This window comes from Squalius cephalus, assembly GCF_949319135.1.
Source record: "Squalius cephalus genome assembly, chromosome: 5".
NCBI classification, from domain to species: Eukaryota; Metazoa; Chordata; class Actinopteri; order Cypriniformes; family Leuciscidae; genus Squalius; species Squalius cephalus.
The window spans coordinates 28,381,779-28,401,244 of record NC_137126.1 but is presented as its reverse complement, the minus strand read 5'-3'; the positions used below and the strand labels follow the sequence as shown (position 1 = coordinate 28,401,244).

At 37.7% G+C, this 19,466-nt stretch overlaps 2 protein-coding genes across 12 annotated transcripts in view; both read left to right on the top strand.

Moving 5' to 3' along the window:
- The window catches only part of slc8a2a (solute carrier family 8 member 2a), a 29,471-nt gene extending 14,955 nt beyond the window's left edge, over positions 1-14,516 (top strand). For 3 of the 9 annotated variants that reach the window (XM_079870872.1, XM_079870871.1, XM_079870870.1), the window contains 13 exons: positions 2,436-2,763; positions 3,695-3,832; positions 4,354-4,581; positions 4,763-5,017; positions 6,164-6,607; positions 7,194-7,543; positions 10,722-10,825; positions 11,348-11,365; positions 11,507-11,619; positions 11,733-11,798; positions 12,302-12,401; positions 12,533-12,802; positions 13,592-14,516. In XM_079870872.1, the coding sequence (XP_079726998.1) occupies positions 2,464-2,763; positions 3,695-3,832; positions 4,354-4,581; positions 4,763-5,017; positions 6,164-6,607; positions 7,194-7,543; positions 10,722-10,825; positions 11,348-11,365; positions 11,507-11,619; positions 11,733-11,798; positions 12,302-12,401; positions 12,533-12,802; positions 13,592-13,968 (2,763 nt within the window). In that variant the 5' untranslated portion in view covers positions 2,436-2,463 and the 3' untranslated portion in view covers positions 13,969-14,516. The remainder of the gene's footprint in view (positions 1-2,435; positions 2,764-3,694; positions 3,833-4,353; positions 4,582-4,762; positions 5,018-6,163; positions 6,608-7,193; positions 7,544-10,721; positions 10,826-11,347; positions 11,366-11,506; positions 11,620-11,732; positions 11,799-12,301; positions 12,402-12,532; positions 12,803-13,591) is intronic. The other 6 variants (XM_079870878.1, XM_079870874.1, XM_079870875.1 and 3 more) reach the window with 6 other exon arrangements.
- A 769-nt stretch (positions 14,517-15,285) lies between these two features.
- srsf7a (serine and arginine rich splicing factor 7a) lies at positions 15,286-19,386 on the top strand. Of its 3 annotated transcripts, none has more exons than XM_079870429.1 (9): positions 15,286-15,397; positions 15,509-15,592; positions 16,803-17,027; positions 17,393-17,572; positions 17,658-17,726; positions 17,814-17,852; positions 18,462-18,581; positions 18,685-18,777; positions 18,881-19,386. In XM_079870429.1, exons 3-9 carry the CDS (start codon positions 16,810-16,812, stop codon positions 18,930-18,932), a joined length of 771 nt encoding a protein of 256 aa, XP_079726555.1. In that variant the 5' UTR covers positions 15,286-15,397; positions 15,509-15,592; positions 16,803-16,809; the 3' UTR covers positions 18,933-19,386. The 3 variants fall into 3 exon arrangements, with proteins under 3 accessions (XP_079726555.1, XP_079726556.1, XP_079726557.1); XM_079870430.1 differs by having other exon boundaries at positions 15,294-15,397; positions 15,480-15,592; XM_079870431.1 differs by lacking the exon at positions 15,286-15,397 and having other exon boundaries at positions 15,571-15,728; positions 18,881-19,373.
- Positions 19,387-19,466: the final 80 nt, after the last annotated feature.

The following is a 19,466-nucleotide window of genomic DNA, read 5'->3' as shown; positions in this document are numbered from 1 at the left end:
CACAGGTAACAACTCTTTCAGTAATTTAGTGGTGTATTGGATCTAAAATAAACATGTTGTTGGTATAGATGCAGTGATAAGTTTATTTAGCTCTTCCTGTCCTATAGTTGTAAAGCGCTGCAATTGTTCTTGAGGGACGATAATTGAGGCTAAATCATAAAACGCTGTCAAAGGTTGTACATATTGTATTTCTGATGCCTTCTCAGTGAAGAAATTCATAAAGTCCTTACTACTGAACTTTGAATATTCAGTTCAGGTGACGCATATTTATTTGTTAAACTAGCTACTGTGCTAAATAAAAAACTTGTTTTGGTTATTTTGTGGAGATGCTCGGCCCTGGCAGCTTTTAGAGCCTTTTTATAGCGGGACACGCTGTCTTTCCATGCGATTCTAAAGACCTCTAAATGAGTTTGTTGCCATTTGTGCTCTAGGTTACGAGTTTCTCTCGAAAGCACGAGTAATACTGTTGTACCATGGTGTAGTACTTTAAGTCTATTTTTATTATTACATATATTATTACAGTTTATATATTTATCTGTATTATACACCATTCAAGAATGTAGGGTTAATAGATTTTTTTAAAGAATTTTCTGCTCCCCAAGGCTGCATGTATTTGACATTTAAAAATGTCCTTTATTTCTGTGATGGCAAAGCTGTATATTCAGCATCATTACTCCAGTCCTCAGTGTGTCTTATGTTTCGTTCAGAAATCAGTCTGATATGCTGATTTGATGCTCAAGAAACATTTCTTATTAATAATGTTAAAAACAGTTGTGCTGCTTCATATTTTTATGGATTTTTTAGGATACTTTGAAAAATAGAAAGTTAAAAATGCTTACAGCAGTGATGGCCGATGTCATGCAATGGCTTAATAATTCCTGTATATGAAGTAATAATCCTGTATTTAATCCTGTATTTAAATTCCTAAATATAAAGAAAACCGCTTGTATGTTTTTTATGAAGAGGTCAACAGATAATTCCACACCCAATATTTATATTGCAGGGGAACAGCTGTCAACGGTATCTGATTTAAAATATCTAGGTATGATAATTGATTCTAATCTAACATTTAAAAAACATATTAAAAAAGTTATAAATACAGTAAAATTCAACTTGTCAAATTTCCGTCATATCAGAAATTGTTTAACTACAAAGGCAGATACAATATATTTTAGTGCCATGATCATGCCACATCTGTTATACTGTTTGACTAGCTGGGCACAAGCCTCCAGTACAACACTTAAACCTGTGCAGCTACTTTACCATCAAGCTTCTAAGGTGCTTGATAGGAAGCCAAATACCTATCACCACTGTTACTGCTTAAAAAAACATAATTTAATGACCTGGGACAATCTTATCAAATTTACAGTTGTTTGTCTTGTTTATAAAATTGTACATGGCTTAGCTCCCCACTTACTGCTTTTATAAAGCAGAAAACAACTGTTGTTAGACACACCAGGTCTGTGTCAAGAGGTGATTGTGTAATACAAATGAGGAGGACTGCCTTTGGACATGCTTTTTCTGTGAGAGCAGCTCGCACATGGTTTGCCTATGTCTTTCAGAGACTGTGATTCATATTGGTCATTTAAAATTAACTTAAAATCATGGTTAAAAGACAATCAAGTGTGTGCCCATAGTTACTTTTCTTATGGTAATTCTTTACCTAACACACTTTTCATTTGCTACTTCACAACCATTGGTATCTTCTTTAGAAAGTGTAAATAGTTTATAAATCATATACTTATTCAAGCTGAAAGCATGCTGTTTTTATGACTTTCTTTCATTTTTTTATGGTTCCACTGCTGCCAGTCCACTTGTAGTATTAAGGTCCTTGCATACTGAGTCTGAAATTTTTGTCCGAAAATTTCGCATGTTAAAAAATAAATACGACCTCACTTTGTGTCAATCACGTTTACACGCTGCCTGCGAAACTTTCATTCGTCATAAAAAAATTCGGATCGGGTTCGATTTTCTGTGTTTTTCGCATCCGTAGCAAGCCTTTTGAGAGGTGTTTTGACAATTCAGAGCCACCGAATGACGAATATGAAAAAACGCATAAGAAAATTTCGGACTCAGTGTGCAAGGACCTTAAGTCTCATGGATCCATTAGGTTGGACTGCCTGTGTCCAGTGTGGGCCAGGCATGATTAATGAACCGTTGATAAGTCCTGTGGTTTAGATTAGGACTGAAATGGCCTCACACACATTTACTGTTCTTCACAACGATGTACTGTATCCACATATAGAGATTGGGCCTCATTCATAAAACACAAGCAGAATTTCTGTGTAAATCATTTGTAAAAAACATTCTTATTTACATTGTTGCATTATATGATCAAATCATAGACTGTAAAATGTATCATGATTGATTGATCATGCTTTGTATGAATAATCCCCACTCTCTTTTTCTCTCCCTTTCAATCTCCCAACCTCAAGAAAACCTTTCTGTTCGCCATATGTGGTCATGGCTCCTCCTCTACTCCTCCATCTTCTCCTCCTTCTCCTCCTCTCTCCGCAGGTGTGTTTGGGTGGCAGTGCTCATGGGAACAGCAACAGTAGTGCAGATGGCCCCAAAGGATCCTGTTCTGATAAAGTCAAATGTCATCCAGGGATTCTACTTCCTGTGTGGATGCCACAAAACCCTTCACTGGCAATGCAGGCAATGAGAGCAGTGATCTACTTTTCATGTCTTCTCTACATGTTCCTGGGTGTGTCTATCATTGCTGATCGTTTCATGTCTGCCATCGAGACCATCACTTCACAGGTGTGACAAAAAAAACAAAAACAATAAGTACTGTATTTTATATATATATATATATATATATATATATATATACATATATATATATATATATATATATTAGGGCTGTCAAACGATTAATCGCGATTAATCGCATCCAAAATAAAAGTTTGTGTTTACATAATTTATGTCTGTGTACGGAGTATAATTATTTTCTATATATAAATACACACACATGCATATATATATTTAAGAAAATGTGTTATTTATATATAAAATATTTATATATAATATTTCTTAAATATATACATGCATGTGTGCGTATTTATATATAGAAAATAATTATACACCGTACACACACATGTATTATGTAAAAACAAACTTTTATTTTGGATGCGATTAATCATGATTAATCGTTTAACAGCCCTAATATATATATATATATATATAACGAGAGAGAAAGATAAGAATATATATAGATATAAGATTTTTTGTATGTTTTTAAAATAAGTCTCTTATGCTGGCCAGTATGACAATATGATGGTACGGTATGACGGTGTGTGTCCACACAAATCCAGCAGAGAATTTGATATTCTTTTATTCCACGGTAGATATATTGGCAAAGACATTAGTGAGCAGAACTGCTTTCAAGAAGAGGAAAAACTAGGTGATTTAATATATGGTTGAAGTCCTTACTGTTGTAGTTTGTGTCAATCTACTTCAAAAAAAGAAAGAAAAAATAGTCAAATGAGATGAAGTGCCTTTATTTATAAAGTAAACTCACTTGACTGTCCAAAAATAGGCAATACTACATGGTTATTAAAATATAAACTATTTACTACATTGTGATATACTTTTATTGTTTTAAAAATGACTAGTGTGAAATAAGATTTTGGTCATTCAGCCCACCCATATGATGTTGTTTCTATAAACTTAATGCGTCTCTTCTCCCTAGGTGAAGGAGGTGACTGTGACGGGTGCTAATGGAGAGAAAACAGTAATGACAGTAAGAGTCTGGAATGAAACTGTCTCCAACCTCACACTCATGGCTTTGGGTTCATCAGCCCCTGAGATCCTGCTGTCCGTAATAGAGGTACGCACACAACTTCAAAACAAACCAGCAACTCGCATTGCTCAGTGGTTTGTCACAAGAAAAGTGAAGGCCTAGGGTTTTTTTTTTTTCAGGTTAATTATTAAACGACTGACACACACACCTCATCAGTTTAAAGTGATGACTTCAGACGCTATTCATCCATGTAAAGACATATCATTTAACTCAGTGTGGTTTAACACAGTGACGGTCAGTTAAATATTTAAATTGTCATTCATGGCTCATTTTTATTTCTCTAGAAATTATTCTGGAAAATTAAGAAATCATTCTCCAGAAATGACTAATTTGTACGAGAATTCCGTCTCTCCTATAACCTGAAGAAATGAAGCAACCTGTGGGGTAGTAGAAATCATACTAACCTACATCGGCCAGTGACATTCAACTGTCATTGATAGAAAAAAATATAGTCTTGAAAAAACGCATTACTGTGCATTACTAATTGCTTTGGAAAGTAAAGTATTAGTATTGGTAGTATTGTTCTCGGCTTTGTATGTGTGTAACAGGTGTGTGGACATGGTTTTGAGTCAGGAGAACTGGGTCCTGGCACTATAGTGGGCAGTGCCGCATTTAACATGTTCGTGATAATCGGAGTGTGTGTGTGGGTTATACCTGATGGAGAGGTGAGGAAGATTAAACACCTCAGAGTCTTCTTCATTACTGCAAGCTGGAGCATCTTTGCCTACATCTGGCTCTACCTCATCCTGGCAGTCATAAGTCCTGGCGTTGTACAGGTGTGTGTGTTCATAAGCAGAACATGTTTGCATAGTGTGGATGTTAATAATTATATGTGGATGTCAATTTTGTGGCTAATTTTATCAACTTCATTTGTGTGTGTGTGTGTGTGTGTGTGTGTGTGTGTGTGTGTGTGTGTGTGTGTGTGTGTGTGTGTGTGTGTGTGTGTGTGTGTGTGAGGTCTGGGAGGCTCTGGTCACTCTGTTCTTCTTCCCTGTGTGTGTCTTAATGGCGTGGATCGCTGACCGGCGCCTGCTCTTTTACAAGTATTTGCACAAACGATACCGTGCTGATAAACGTCATGGTATCATTGTGGAGATGGAGGGTGAGCTAGCACCCAGAGGCATTGATGCCATCATGGCAGACAAATATCAAAACAGCACCACCAGCATCGATATGGAGAAAGCCAAAGAACCCGAACAGGAGAGAGAGGAGGTGAGAAAAAACAAAACAGATTCTATGGTCAAATATCTTTGTATATTGATTGCAAATGTGTATATTTGACCATTCTCTCCTGCAACCAATCTCCTACATTTTGACAGTTTTATATTTCTCATAGAACTTTGCAGTTTCCTCTTCCTCACATACAGTTCTGTTCAAAACGTTGGTCTGTAAGATTCGTTTTTTCCGAAATAAATAAATACTGTCAGCAAGGACACATTAAATGGAACTCAATAAATAAAAAATTAAACATAATAGTAAAAACATTTATAATGCTACAAAATATTTCCATTTCAAATAAAATATTTTATTTTATTTTTAAATATTAAGTTTTTCAAATATTTGTCTCTTTTTTAACTTTCTATTTATCAATGAATCCTGAAAAACAGTTTCCACAAAAATATTGAACAGCATTGAAATGCTTATTGAGCAGCAAATCAGCATATTAAAATGATTTCTGAAGGATCGTGTGACACTGAAGACTAGTAATGATGCTGAAAATTCAGCTTTGCCATCACAGAAATAAATATAGTCAATTAGAAAACAGTTCTTTTAAAATGAAATAATATTTCACAATATTGCTGTTTTACTGTATTTTTGTATTTAAAAACATGCAGCCTCTGTGAGCATAAGAGAATAATAAAAATAATTCTTACTGATCTCAAATTTTTAAACAATAATAAAATATGTGATTATCTCACATATTTTAAACTCAAATCAATATTTCATGTCCATTTATTTACTAATTTGTTTTCTAAATATATATATATAAACCATTTATTATCTCAAAATAAACAGGGTGATACAAGACCTGGGGTCAGTTGCATAAAAATAGCCACTATGTTAAGACTGTCTTAAAAACTAATTTGACCAACTAGCAGTTAACTAAAGGGTAAACAGTCTTACTTTTACAAGTCAAATTATACCAGTATACCTTTTTAGGTAACTGACTTTAAAAAGGTATGAAATTAGATGACTAACTTTTGAGACTAGTCTAAGCAGTTTATGCAACTGGCCACTGATTGCCCTACCAGAGCTTTTTACAATTTTGATCGACTAAATATCATCCCTTACATATAAAGATGTTGAACATTGAAATGAAAGATTATTGGATGTAACTGAGACTGTCTATGGTTGTAGGTGATCCGTATGCTGAAGGAACTGAGAGAGAAGCATCCGGACAAAGACCTGGATCAGCTGATTGAGATGGCCAACTATGCCACCATGCAGAAACAGCATAAGAGCCGGGCCTTTTACCGCGTACAGGCAACACGCATGATGATTGGTGCTGGGAACGTACTGAAGAAACATGCCGCAGCCGAACAGGCAAAGAGAGTCACTGGAGATTCGTCTGAGAGTGACCTGGCCACCTGTTCTCAGATAGCTTTTGAGCAGGCACAGTATCATTGCAGTGAGAACTGTGGGAACGTGAGTCTATGGGTCTGTTTACAGGGAGGAACCGGCACCAGAACCTTCCACGTCGATTACAGGACAGAGAATGGGTCAGCCAGTTCTGGGGCAGATTATGAGTATTGTGAGGGAACGATCGTATTTCAGCCCGGAGAGACACGCAAGGAAATAAAGGTGAGAAAGTGGTGATGTCTGATCCATGTACAAAAAAAGAATCATTGATTTGTAAGTGATTCAATAAAAAAAATCAGTTGAATGATGTGAATGATTAAAATAGCAAGTGAAACCACAAAAGATTTTTTTTCATCTGTAATTTTGTGTGTCCTTGTTAAATAAAAGGAATGACATGTATAATTGTCAAATATTTTCAAATAAATGTTGTTCTTTTGAACTTTCTATTCATAAAAGAATCCTGAAACAAATATATCACATTTTCCACAAAAATATTAAGCAGAAAAACTGTTTTTTTAATAATGATAATAATAGGAAATGTTTGCTGAGCAGCATATTGTCAAATCAGAATGATTCCTGAAGGATCATGAGACACTGAAGACTGGAATATATTCCTATTTTAAAATATATTCATATAGAAAATTGTTATTTAAAATTGTAATAATATCCCACAATATTATGTTTTTACAGTATTTATTTTTTTCAAAAACATTTAAAAATTCGTATTGACCCCAAACTATTGAACAGTAGTGTATGCATTCGAGTTGAATATGAGAGTTGTCTTAAAATGCATGTGTGCTTTTTATAGGTGGGCATTATTGATGATGATGTGTTTGAAGAAGATGAACACTTCTTTGTGCGTCTCTCAAACCTGCGAGAGGGAGAGGGTGGGACCAACACCGACGGTGCCCGACTGGTTGAACCCCTCGTAACCACAGTAACCATTCTGGATGATGACCATGCGGGAGTCTTCGCATTTGGTCAGCAGGAGCTCTGCGTGGGTGAATGTTCAGGTGTGGTGGAGGTGCCTGTGAACCGGACATCAGGTACGCGTGGGATTGTAACAATTCCGTATCACACAGAGGACGGTTCTGCTCGACAGGGTGTTGACTATGAGCACACACAAGGAGAGCTGGAGTTTGCCAATGAGCAGACTAGGTAAATGTCCACACGAAGGTTTTAAATTCAAATACCTTGTTATTTTAACTTTACCTACACGATTGAGTATTCACTTCTCACATGCACACAAAACCCTGCCACATTCACACAAAGTTTGAAAGTTTGAAATTAGGTAATTGTAGTGTGGTTTAATGCATGTGTTATATTAATGGTCAGGGCCGGATCTACCATACGGGCAATCTGGGCACGTGCGTGCCCAGGGGCCCTTGCGCAGAGAGGGGCCCTCCGTGATCAGAGGTTTTTTTTGTGCACTACATAAAAATAGTATACACAAGGCTTGGCCTCGATCTTGATAATTATCAGAAAGTGTATATTACATTATATGATCCCACTTTTATTCATGCAAATGCTTTTAAACAATTCATGTGTGACAAGACAAAAGTGTGACTGTGACACACACACACACACACACACACACACAGAGAAAGACGCGCCAGTATCGTGCGCACAGACAGCACGCCAGAATACAGTTCTCTTTCGTGCTTGAACTTACAATAACACACACAATTATACCAAAATGTCAGTTTTTCGTCGAGTATCTTCATAACATAAGAGCAGTCTTATGATGAACGTGAAGAGGTGTGAGAGAACGAGTCGCGTGTGAGATCCGCGTCTCTGTCAGCAGCGGCTGGTCTTAAAGAGACAGCAGCCAATAAAGCTTTCTGTCAGTAAAGTTAATCAAAGAACAAAAAGAACAGAGAAAATGACTGCTCTTGACTAAAGAACGTTTTTAGCTTTAATAAGGATTAGTCTATATTTAATTTATAATTTATGCAGTGCAGACTGTTTGATAACTTTATTCAATATCGGTATATGTCCTAGGCCTATCTGTTAGACAGTAAGGGCACTGGTAAATATGACATTTCTTTTTTACTATTGTATTATTGAGACAAATAACAAGTTTGCAAAGATGTCAATATTTAATTTTGTAAAAAATATTATTTTAATTTGAAAACACAGTGCATTTAGTTGTTGTTGCTAGTTTGAGTCGAGAAATACACATTTCAGCATTATCACTAATCTGTGTGTGCATTTTACTTGGGAACCAAGTAAGTTGACTCATGAAACCATTTGTTTATTATATCGCAATAGCATAGCGCAATCGCAATATTGACCTCAATAATCGCAATATGACATTTTCCCCATATCGTGCAGCCCTACTTTTCAGGAAAAAAAATTGTATCATTGTCTTGTGAACTTGTCATTCAGCTTTTGACCAACAGTGATGGCATGTCAAATCCCACACCTGGTGGGCCTTAGTATTGTGTGTGTGTGTGTGTGTGTGTGTGTGTGTGTGTGTGTGTGTGTGTGTGTGTGTGTGTGTGTGTGTGTGTGTGTGTGGTCCTTTGGAGAGTGTGGTTGTCAGGTAGGGGAGGGGGGCCCATGAGCTTCAGTGCCCAGGGGCCCCTGGGGGTACTAATCCAGCTCTGTTGATGGTGAAGTATTTTGGTAAGTATCTCAATAAGCAGTCTGGCAGTAGCACTTAAAAATCTCTATTTATGGACAATTGTGGACCATTACAGCCCATTAATATACTTTACTAATATATGTTATGCAGTTATAATGCATTATAAAGGTATAATAAATTAACATACACTACCGTTCAAATGTTTGAGGTTTGTAAGATTTTTTAAATCGTTTTTTTAAAGATGTTTCTTATGCTTACCAAGACTGCATTTATTTTGATCAAAAATTCAGGTAAACAGTAATATTGTGAAATATTATTACAATTTAAAATGACAGTTTTCTATTTTACTATATTTAAGCTCATTTTACAGCAGCTATTTCTACATTACTGATTTGGTGTGCAAGAAACATTTCTTATTGTTATTATCATCGATGTTGAAAATAGTTTTGCTTAATTTTGTGGAAACCATGATATGTGTTTTTCAGGATTCTTTGATGAAGTTCAAAAGAACAGCATTTGTTTGAAATAGATTTTTTTTTTTTTTACAATGTAAGAGTATTTACTGACACTTTTTGATCAATTGAATGTATCTTTGCTGAATACAAATATTTCATTTATTTTAAAAATCGTACTTTTGAACAGTAGTGTATCTCAATTTATTTATCATATCCATTTACTATCTATGATTTAATTACCATTTTTCAAAATGCACAGTAAACATTATTAAAGACTTAAGTTGAAATTCTGAAACACTAGTTTAGTTGTAGTTTTGTAGCTAATGCACTGATATTAAACCTCGTATTACATCCCCATCGGCATACAAACAACCTCTATTATTTGTCACTATGCCCTCACTTCTCATTTGAGACACTAGAGGTCTCTTTCTCCCCAGTACTAACATTTATGCTGTTTAGTCTATAATGCCTGGAATAATGTGTTCACTTCTGAGATGTTCTCTAGTGTCCCGTGTGGGCTTCCAGACTGAATCTGTTATGCTAATACTGGATTCTGAGCAGCAAATGTCTTTTTTTTGTTTTGTAAACAACTTATCCTGGGCTAGAAGGTTTAAGGTTGACACAAGGTGATTCCATACAGCATATCCATTGATCCATATCTAGATCTCATATAGATCTTCAGTACATCTAGCGATAGTATCATTAAATATTCTTTTTATAACATTATAATATAAATAATTATATTATAAATATTATATTATAACATTATATTATGTTATATGCTTAAAGTAGAGCATTTATGATAGGTTGTATTTTAAAAGTACAAGTATTTTGATGAACAATGTGGTTCAAATTCACATTCACATTTTTTTTCTGGCAGTTAGAATCCACTTTTGACAGGATTTTATTACTTCATACATGTGTATGCGAAATCTGATGAGGTTGAAATCTCTGCTGTCTGTAAAGTGAAGCTTGCAGCGAGTACATGGCAAAGACTAAAATCATACCGCATACACACACTGAATGAATGTACCTTTTATTGTTAAAACAAATTAGATAAATCTTTAACCCTCAATAAAGCAGTGGTTTGTGGAGAGGAGAGCATGTACACAACCGAAAGCTAGTCTCAGTTCATCAGTGTGTGGGTTAATTATTTATGCACTGTGTGTTAAAGTATTCATGTTGGCCCAACTCTGATGTGATTTAAATGCTGAGGTCTCCTTTAATATTTCAGAGGTAAAACCAAGAGGAAATGATTATTTGACCTTTGCTCTTTGTGTGCGTGTATCCACAGTAAGACACTACAGGTGCGCATCATTAACATGCAGGAATATGAGAAGCGAGAAAATTTCTACATTGTACTTGAAGAACCCAATTGGCTCAAGAGAGGCATCTCAGGTCTGTGTGTGTACCTATTCTTGTTAATCATCACATATGTTATAGTATTTTCATATTTTCTCATTGTGCGAGATTTCTATGAATGCTTGTTAATAGCCTCAATAGCCTCCTACTCGCCTCTCAGACACACACATTTCTATGACCAGTGTCCAGTTTCAGATCAATAACAACAGCACAACAGGGGGACAAACTAGATATGCGTCACTCATAGTAACTAGATCCAACTCACCTACGCACACACTTCAGCCACACGCTTGTGTGTGTGTGTGTACGTAATATGAGCCGATGTGTGCAAATAAAAATGTTTTTACTGTATTTTTAATCAAATAAATGCAGCCTTAGTGAGGATAAGAGACTACTTTGAAAAACATAAAAAAACTAGTGTAGAACGGTAGTGTAGATTGATTGATTTATTGATTGATTCAAACAATGAATGAATGAATCAATCAATCAATAATTTAAATAATCAATCACTCAGTCAATGATTCATTCATTCATTCTCTACTCACATGCTGCAAGTAGATTTGCTGTTGAATCAGGGTAAGATGATTTTTTTTAAACTCTTTCTACATATATTATGCAGTGTATATGCAATTTTGTATGTCTACACATAAAGAATTGTTACACCTCACATCTTAGCATTCAGTATTTATCCTTTGCTCTCCTGTTCATTTTCCCCAGCCACTCCTGGTCCAGAAGTGGAGGATGCCAGGCGTATAGCAGAGAAGGGGAAGCCCATTCTGGGAAAACACAGCAGGCTAGAGGTCATTATAGAGGAGAGCATGGCTTTCAAGGTATACATCATATGCATGCATACATTAACAAACACATGAAACTCAGTGCCCAATTTAGTCTGTCACATGCAGGAAGAAACTGTATAAGCTGTGATTCCTTCCCTCTCATATAGGTCCGACAGGGAATGGCCCCTAATGGAGTTTTAGATGCGGTAGTAGACCACTTGCCTCAGTGTGAAGTGTGTGTTGGGATTGCCCTTAACTTCAACCTTTAAACACTCTCTGACTGAATTAATCCCACCTAAATGCATGAAGATTGTGATCTCATCTCAACTCTTTCTGTTTTAATCTGTATGTTTGCTAATTGAAAGCTTTAAAACTAGATTAAAACTAAAGCTTTTTTCATCATATGATTTTTCAATGAAACAAAATGTTCATTTGGCTGAGCAAGTGTAAAGGAGGCCAGCTATTAAGAGCTGTGCAGGTAAACCTCACTTCGCTGGCCTCAAGAGGGATGCGCTAACAAGGGCGCTAAAGACCACAGCCTCTGGCATCAGTTGCTGGCCTCCGTTACACAAGAACAGTCCTTTTGTGCAAATGAATCAGGAATACAGTCAATAACAGGAATTAAAAATAAAGTGTAATGGCTTATACAGAGCAACTGATGAAGTCTGATTGATTGCTGTTTAACGGATATATTTCTCAATCACTAAGCTCTACTATGGTGTGCATATGTGTTTAGAATACAGTAGACCGCCTTTTGAAGGATACCAATCTTGCCGAAGTAATTGGCACACACTCCTGGAGGGAACAATTCATTGAGGCTGTTACAGTCAGTGCAGGTAAAATCAAATCATTTGTGTGTTTGTATATATATGAAATGAATTATGCTGTGTTTGTGTGCACAAAAACTCACGAGAGATTCTTTCAGGTGATGATAATGTTTTATTCCTACCTTTTTTCTTTTTCTCAGGAGAAGGTGATGAGGAAGGAGGGGAGCCTCAGCAGCCTTCGTGCTGTGATTATTTCATGCACGCGGTTACAGTGTTCTGGAAGATTCTGTTTGCGTTTGTTCCACCCACAGAGTACGGGAACGGATGGACCTGCTTCATTGTGTGCATTCTGGTCATTGGGATGCTAACTGCTGTCATCGGAGATTTGGCATCTCATTTCGGATGCACAGTGGGCCTCCGTGACACTGTCACTGCTGTAGTGTTCGTCGCCTTAGGAACCTCCATACCAGGTAAATATGTATGTTAGACTGTGTGAAACAAAGGCTACGTTCACACTGCCAGTTTTTGGGATTGACAGCCGCTTTTACTTACAGGTGTGAGTTTCGAAATGTCCCGTTCACACAACAACTTTCAGTAGCGTCTCGAATACTGTCTGTGTGAACTTGCAACGGGTGTCAAGCCTGTATTCTCTTTCCATTAACCATAGAGACACTGACATTATGGCAACGTCCATTAAACTGAAAAGTTTTATCACTTTTGAGACGACAAGTCCAATCGAGCCACAAGGTTATCCGTCAAATCTTCATCAACTGACTGCAGCTTTTATATCTGGGTGGAGAGTCACTCATAGAATACAAAACTGAGCCTTCAGATTACACACAGCTCATATCTCCGTCGCTGCAAGTTACTGAAAGTAAAACCACACACCAAAACCCGCAACACACGGTAGACAAGCATTTGTGCAGTGCAGAGCGGCTCTCTCACACAGTATGACATGACAGACAACTAGTTGTCCAATCCAGTTCTGTTCATACTGCATAAGTTTTCTGAGAAGTTGTCAGTCCCGTAAATACCGAAACTGTGTGTGAACGTAACCATATTAAAGGACTCCAATACGGATGAAAATTAGCCTTTGGCTAAATCCGGTACAATGCATGAAATGGAAACATTTATGTTAAAAATTGTACATGGTCCCTTTATAAATAAAGAAAGAAGAAAAAAAAGGACTGACAACTGTCTTTGTTGCAAAATCATTTTACCAACCAGGCATTTCTCACTTCCCTTCTTTCCTTTTTTAGATACATTTGCAAGCAAGGTCGCTGCTCAACAGGATCAGTACGCAGATGCTTCAGTTGGAAATGTAACCGGTAGCAACGCCGTTAATGTTTTTCTTGGGATTGGCGTGGCTTGGTCCATTTCAGCCATTTACTGGGAGGTCAAAGGTCAGGTGTTTTATGTAGACCCTGGCTCGCTTGCGTTCTCTGTTACACTCTTCACCATCTTCGCCTTCATCAACATTGGTGTGCTGATGTTACGGCGACGGAAATCGGTGGGCGGAGAGCTAGGTGGGCCCAAAACGCTGAAGGTTCTGACTTCAGCGTTGTTCATCGGTTTGTGGCTTCTCTACATCACATTCTCCAGCCTAGAGGCCTACTGTCACATCACCGGCTTCTGAGGACAGAGAAGACACACAGACTCAATAAACACACATACACACTAACACTAATGGCATTCAGATTAAATGAGTTTTGTGAAAATTGTGAGAGAAATGTACGAAGTACTGTCTATTCCATGGTAATATGTACATGAAGTAGGTATAGGTTTGCACTTTCTGTATAAACACACATACCTAAAATAAGAGAGTGAGTGAGAGAGAGCAATATATGACTGCACGGCTATCAGGGGCATCTCTAACTGTTGTTCGGCTTTGGTTTCAAAGCACATTAGAGGTATTATGAACTTTTGACACCACCAGACCCTCAAAGACATGGAGGAGTTTAACACGGCAAGATGTAGCACTTTTATGTGATTTATATGCTGACTCATTACAGTAATTGATGCACCTGTGAAGAGATGCTAGGCCTCTCTCTGAGAGAGAAGCCACATATGACTCTCCATAGAAATGATCACACACACACAAAAAACACTTTGACAAGTGAAACTGAACAACGTTTGCTAGTTTCACATTAGGATGTTATACTTTATGGGAGGTACCTTGCAAAGTTGGTCAAGGAAATAATGTATGTGACAATAATCAGAATTCACATTCATATATTTACAAACTCTCACGAGTCTATGTCATATGTCTCTTCATGAATTCACTCAAATGTATATTTTCAGTATTTAAATTTAAGTAAAATCCTTAATAAATTGAAACGGTTGTTTTATTGTGTTCTGTATTCTAACTGGAATGTGCTGCTTTCAGAAATGAAAAGTGGAAATACTGTTATTTCATTCATTAAACATCAACAGATTACACTAGGCCTAATTAATAATAATTTATTCCTTTGACGAATCTTGCTTTGGTTGCTTATAGAATCCAGACAGAGAGGCGATATATCACAACAATGAAAATAGAGGAACATTTTACAGAAAACATCTTGTGGTATTGTATGCAAATGAACTATAAACTATTTTGAGTGTCCCTTACACTGTTGGCCAAACATTGAGCTAGCCTATATTTTGCTTTGCTGAATTTGGCAACCCTAATGATTCACTCTTGGCAGATTTGTTTATAAATAATTTATTAGTTACATCAACTGTTCTGTGTTCTTAACGAATCGGTTGAGTGTAAGATTCAACGACTTATGATACAACTGAAGCAGAAATGATTGCTTGAATTAATGAATGAATCGTTTTAGTGAACATATTCAAAAGATTCAAACTACTGGAATGAATGAAAATCCCCGCCAGTAAGAACCAGTAGGAAACGCGCCTTTAGTTTGAGTTACATCAGTGAGAGCCAATCATGTTTAAGCATTAAAGACACCGCCCCTTCTTGGAAGTAAGAGAAGTCGTCAAGGCCCGAGGCCGTGCTCTCAGCCGGTGACGGGTGACGCTTCCGGGCCAAGAGCGCGAGTCAGGAGCATGAGATAAGAGAATTGGTGAGGACTCTGTTTTGAGTTACATTCTCACGTTGTTTATTCGGTTAGATGAATTCGATTTGTATCGAATTTGTACTTGTAGTCATTAGCGGTTTTCCCCTGTCGGCCAAGGTTTGGTTGAGCGCCTTTAATCAACCGGAAGAAGAAGCGTCCACGCGCCCTCACACGACGGAACCGAGGACGTCGAGTCACACAGTAAGTCCGCGTGCTGCATATGGTGTTGTTTATTTGGTATTATTTCAAAGGCCTTTCTTTTCACATGCGATTATATATCTTGTACGAGAGATCGTGGTTTAAATGTTGCTGCCAGCTGGTGGATCTTTGTATTTCGGTAGGTGTATCGTTTAATTCAAAAATGTGCCAAACAAAGAGCGGCCTGCGTTTCTGGCGCACTTATTATTGGCGTTAATCTTGCTAATTGGCTAACAATCAAACCAGTTGCTACATTCTCAAATTTATCATGCTTATAATTTCTTATCCTATTGTCTGTTTTGGTTTTGGCTGTTTGAGTCTTGCTAATTCCAATATCATGTTGATAAACATGATTGAGCGGTCTATCATGGCCGTAGTTCGTTACGTTACGTGACTGGTGTTACAGACCGATGAAAACGAAACCAAAACATAATTCTTGAGAAATTTATACGATTACATTGTGTAGCAACGAAGCTCTAACAGCAGCACTCTCATCTTTAGCTTTAACGAATGTAGATGCATGCACGTTATACGGGAACAGCTGACCGCGAGTTGCTATGTTTTTAACAAGTGCAGGGCTGTGCTACATTCTAGACCAACGCACTTGCATGCGCACTGGTTGATCAATGTACACTAGACACTGTAGTTTATATTAGAAGAAAGCTAGAGGTTTTCAGCCTTTACAGAACTAGAGACTTGTAGTGTGCGACGAAATGTTTTTTTTTTTAACAATTTACAACAATCCTGGGCTGCTACTTTACCACATTATATAATGCATAATGGAAACATTCACCAAAAACTGAAAATTTTAATTTACTCATGTCATTCCAAATTTAAATGACTTTCTGTTTCGGTGACATTGACCTTCGTTGTATTTGGAGAGAGAGAAAAACATTATACATTGGTTGTGCCCTGCAGAAGAAAGTCATACAGATTTGGAACTGTACGAAGGCGAATAAATGTATTATTATTATTATTATTATTATGGGTGTTCTGTCCCTTTAACTGAATGAGTTTGATATTTGATAGTTATAAATGTGTTCTATGATAGTCTCCACAGACTTTGAGTACCATCAGAGACACCCAGTGGTCCATGAACCCCTGGTTGAAAACATTCATTTGAGTGTCAGTGAATTTGGGGAATCAATTACTTGTATTTTGCTTCAAACATTAGCCAGTTTAAATTAAGTTCTTTACTTTGTCAATACTACAGGTGTAAGATGTCTTATTCATCCCGAAGTTCCTCTCGTGCCACCGACTGTAAGGTCTATGTAGGTGACCTTGGCAATGGTGCAGCCAAAGGTGAGCTGGAACGGGCCTTCAGTTACTACGGACCATTGCGGAGTGTATGGGTCGCCCGGAACCCTCCAGGTTTCGCCTTCGTAGAGTATGAGGATGCCAGAGATGCAGAGGATGCCGTAAAGGGGATGGATGGAAAGTGAGTCAACTTGAGTTCTACCTGCCTACATTTGCCATGATGCTACTGCAGCACATTTAACCCCCTGACCTCTTCAGGGAGCTCAGACCCGCAGGGGTGAGTGTCGGCGGTTTCACTGTTCTCTTTCCGCTCACAAAGGCCCCAACTTTTGTGGCATTTTCCTAGATGCAGATTAATTGTACCCTGTTTTTGAGTTCAGTTGTTTTTAATTGGTCTGGACTTTATCTGCATCTAGGTGAAATGTATGGCTCAGAAATAAAAAGGCTAACGGGGGGAGTCTGGGATGTCCAAACAGCTGGATCACATATGTACACGCCTTTGTTTGACATAGGGAACAAATAACCTTCTGATCTATAATATCCCAGGGTGCTTTGTGGAGCCCGTGTCAGAGTTGAGCTGTCTACTGGTATGTCAAGAAAGTCCCGTTATGGCCGTCCCAGCCGCAGGCAATTTGACCCCAACGACCGCTGTTACCAGTGTGGGGAGAGTGGTCATTATGCCTATGACTGTTATCGTTTCAGCAAGAGGCGAAGCCGACGCAGCAGGTACGTAAATAAACGTTTTATTTTTATTGCCTTTATACTTGAGCCTGTTGTTCATAAACTTTCATATTGTTTTTGTTGCGTTTAGATCAACATCTCGCTCTCGGTCCAGATCTCGAGGGCGCCGCTACCGTTCTCGGAGCCGTAGTAATGAAAGGTAAGACCACGCACTGTTCCAGTTGTGTTTGAATTACATTTTTTTTGTCAATATGTATCAGTCTGATTTCATGCCCTCCTTTTTCAGAAAGTACCGGTCACCTTCATACTCAAAACGCAGAAGCAGGTGAGCTTTATCTTTTCACAGTCCTGTTTCTAACAACTCTTAATTGCAATAAGTCTTCTTAACACATTGATTTGCCTCAGCACTGTTGAAGAAACAATCTTTCTATGGGACATTTTGATTTTCTGAAAGTCCCCCTGTTTATGTTATCCCTTAAAACACCAAAATGACATTTAAACATTTTTTTTTTCCTTAATGCCTTTTCCATCATGCCTTAAAATAGCTTGAATGTAACTCTACACCCTTCCTTCATTTAGTATATGCGGTTCTATGAATATGCAAATCAGCCCCGCCCCCACTCACACACACCAGCTCAGAGATCCACTCTGTCACATTGTCGTGATTGGTTACTAGGTAGTTTGTGATGTCAGAAACACCAGCTATTTCGAAACACGTTTTTGAAACTGTCTTTATTTCACTGCTTTTAAGGAGAAAATACTCAGCAATGGTGTTGACTTATGCTTTTAAGACGAACCATGTGCAAATTCATATTAAAAACACCACATAGACATATAAACAACATTAAACGCTTGATTTTTACCACAGGGGGACTTAAATTTTGTCATTGATCTCTAGGCTTTTGATTTTTCTTAAACTTCACCTCTGTTTTAGGTCAGGCTCCCCGGCCCGCTCCAGATCCAGAACCCCTGTGCGGCGCTCGCGTTCACCTGTACGCAGGTCAAAAAGCCCTGTCCGGCGGTCCAGGTCCAGAACGCCTGTCCGTAGAGACAGGTACTGCATGCACAATTTAGATATGCTAATTTGTTAATTCAGTTTCACGATATACGTGTTGTACATGCATCTCAGTTTAAAATCTTATTTGTTTCTTTTAAAGTCGCTCCCGTTCACGATCTGGTTCCAGACAGAGGGAACGTAGTGTGTCCAGATCTCGCTCTCGGTCTCGTTCGATCAGTCACAAGAAAGACGGGTAAATGCAAATTTACACGTTAGCACATTTCAGTTGTCATTCAAGGTTGAAAATCTGTAGATGCTGACTGACTGTGTCTGTCTGTCTGTGTGTGTGTTCTTAGTCATTCCAGGTCTGCCAGCCCAAGGAGAAGTCCAACACCGGGTGCTGACTGATCTGAATACTGATGCTTCACCCCTATTCCCCACCTATGCCTCAGGGCTAAAATACATTTTATCTTCCCCATGATTTCAATTCTGGTTCTACTGTAGCTACAAAGCTTTTTTTTCCTCCCCACAGTTCAGTGACAAAGCTCCTCCACCTTGTAAAAACATCACTATCATCTCAAGCAGCTCATGAATATTTTTTTCCCTTCCCTTTTTCAAAATCCCCTTTACTTCTAAACATTTTTTAAGAGCTCCATTGTTTTAATTTCAGTGTTGAGCCAGTGTCCTGTGATTTGTGGGTAAGGTGGTGAATGAGCTATGTTGTGATTTAGTCAGTGTATTATATGAATGGAAAAGTACGCTGTGATTTGTTTGTTGTAGAAGGGTTTTTTTTTTTTTTCATTGAAAATGGCAACAATCTTTTTAATAAAGTAAAGCTTTACAAACCTAACGGTTTCAGTGCATTTTTTTGCTGACCTGAGGTTTCTTTATTCATCTTTTATTGCTTATTAGATTACATAACAAAGACATGTTATAGCATAA

What these genes read in the sequence shown, in the direction of transcription:
- srsf7a (XM_079870429.1), top strand. Translation starts at nt 16,810, where the DNA reads ATGTCTTATTCATCCCGAAGTTCCTCTCGTGCCACCGACTGTAAGGTC. An exon ending in TACTCAAAACGCAGAAGCAG is followed by an intron (nt 17,853 to 18,461) that starts GTGAGCTTTATC and finishes CCTCTGTTTTAG; the next exon opens with GTCAGGCTCCCCGGCCCGCT. An exon ending in ATCAGTCACAAGAAAGACGG is followed by an intron (nt 18,778 to 18,880) that starts GTAAATGCAAAT and finishes GTGTGTTCTTAG; the next exon opens with TCATTCCAGGTCTGCCAGCC.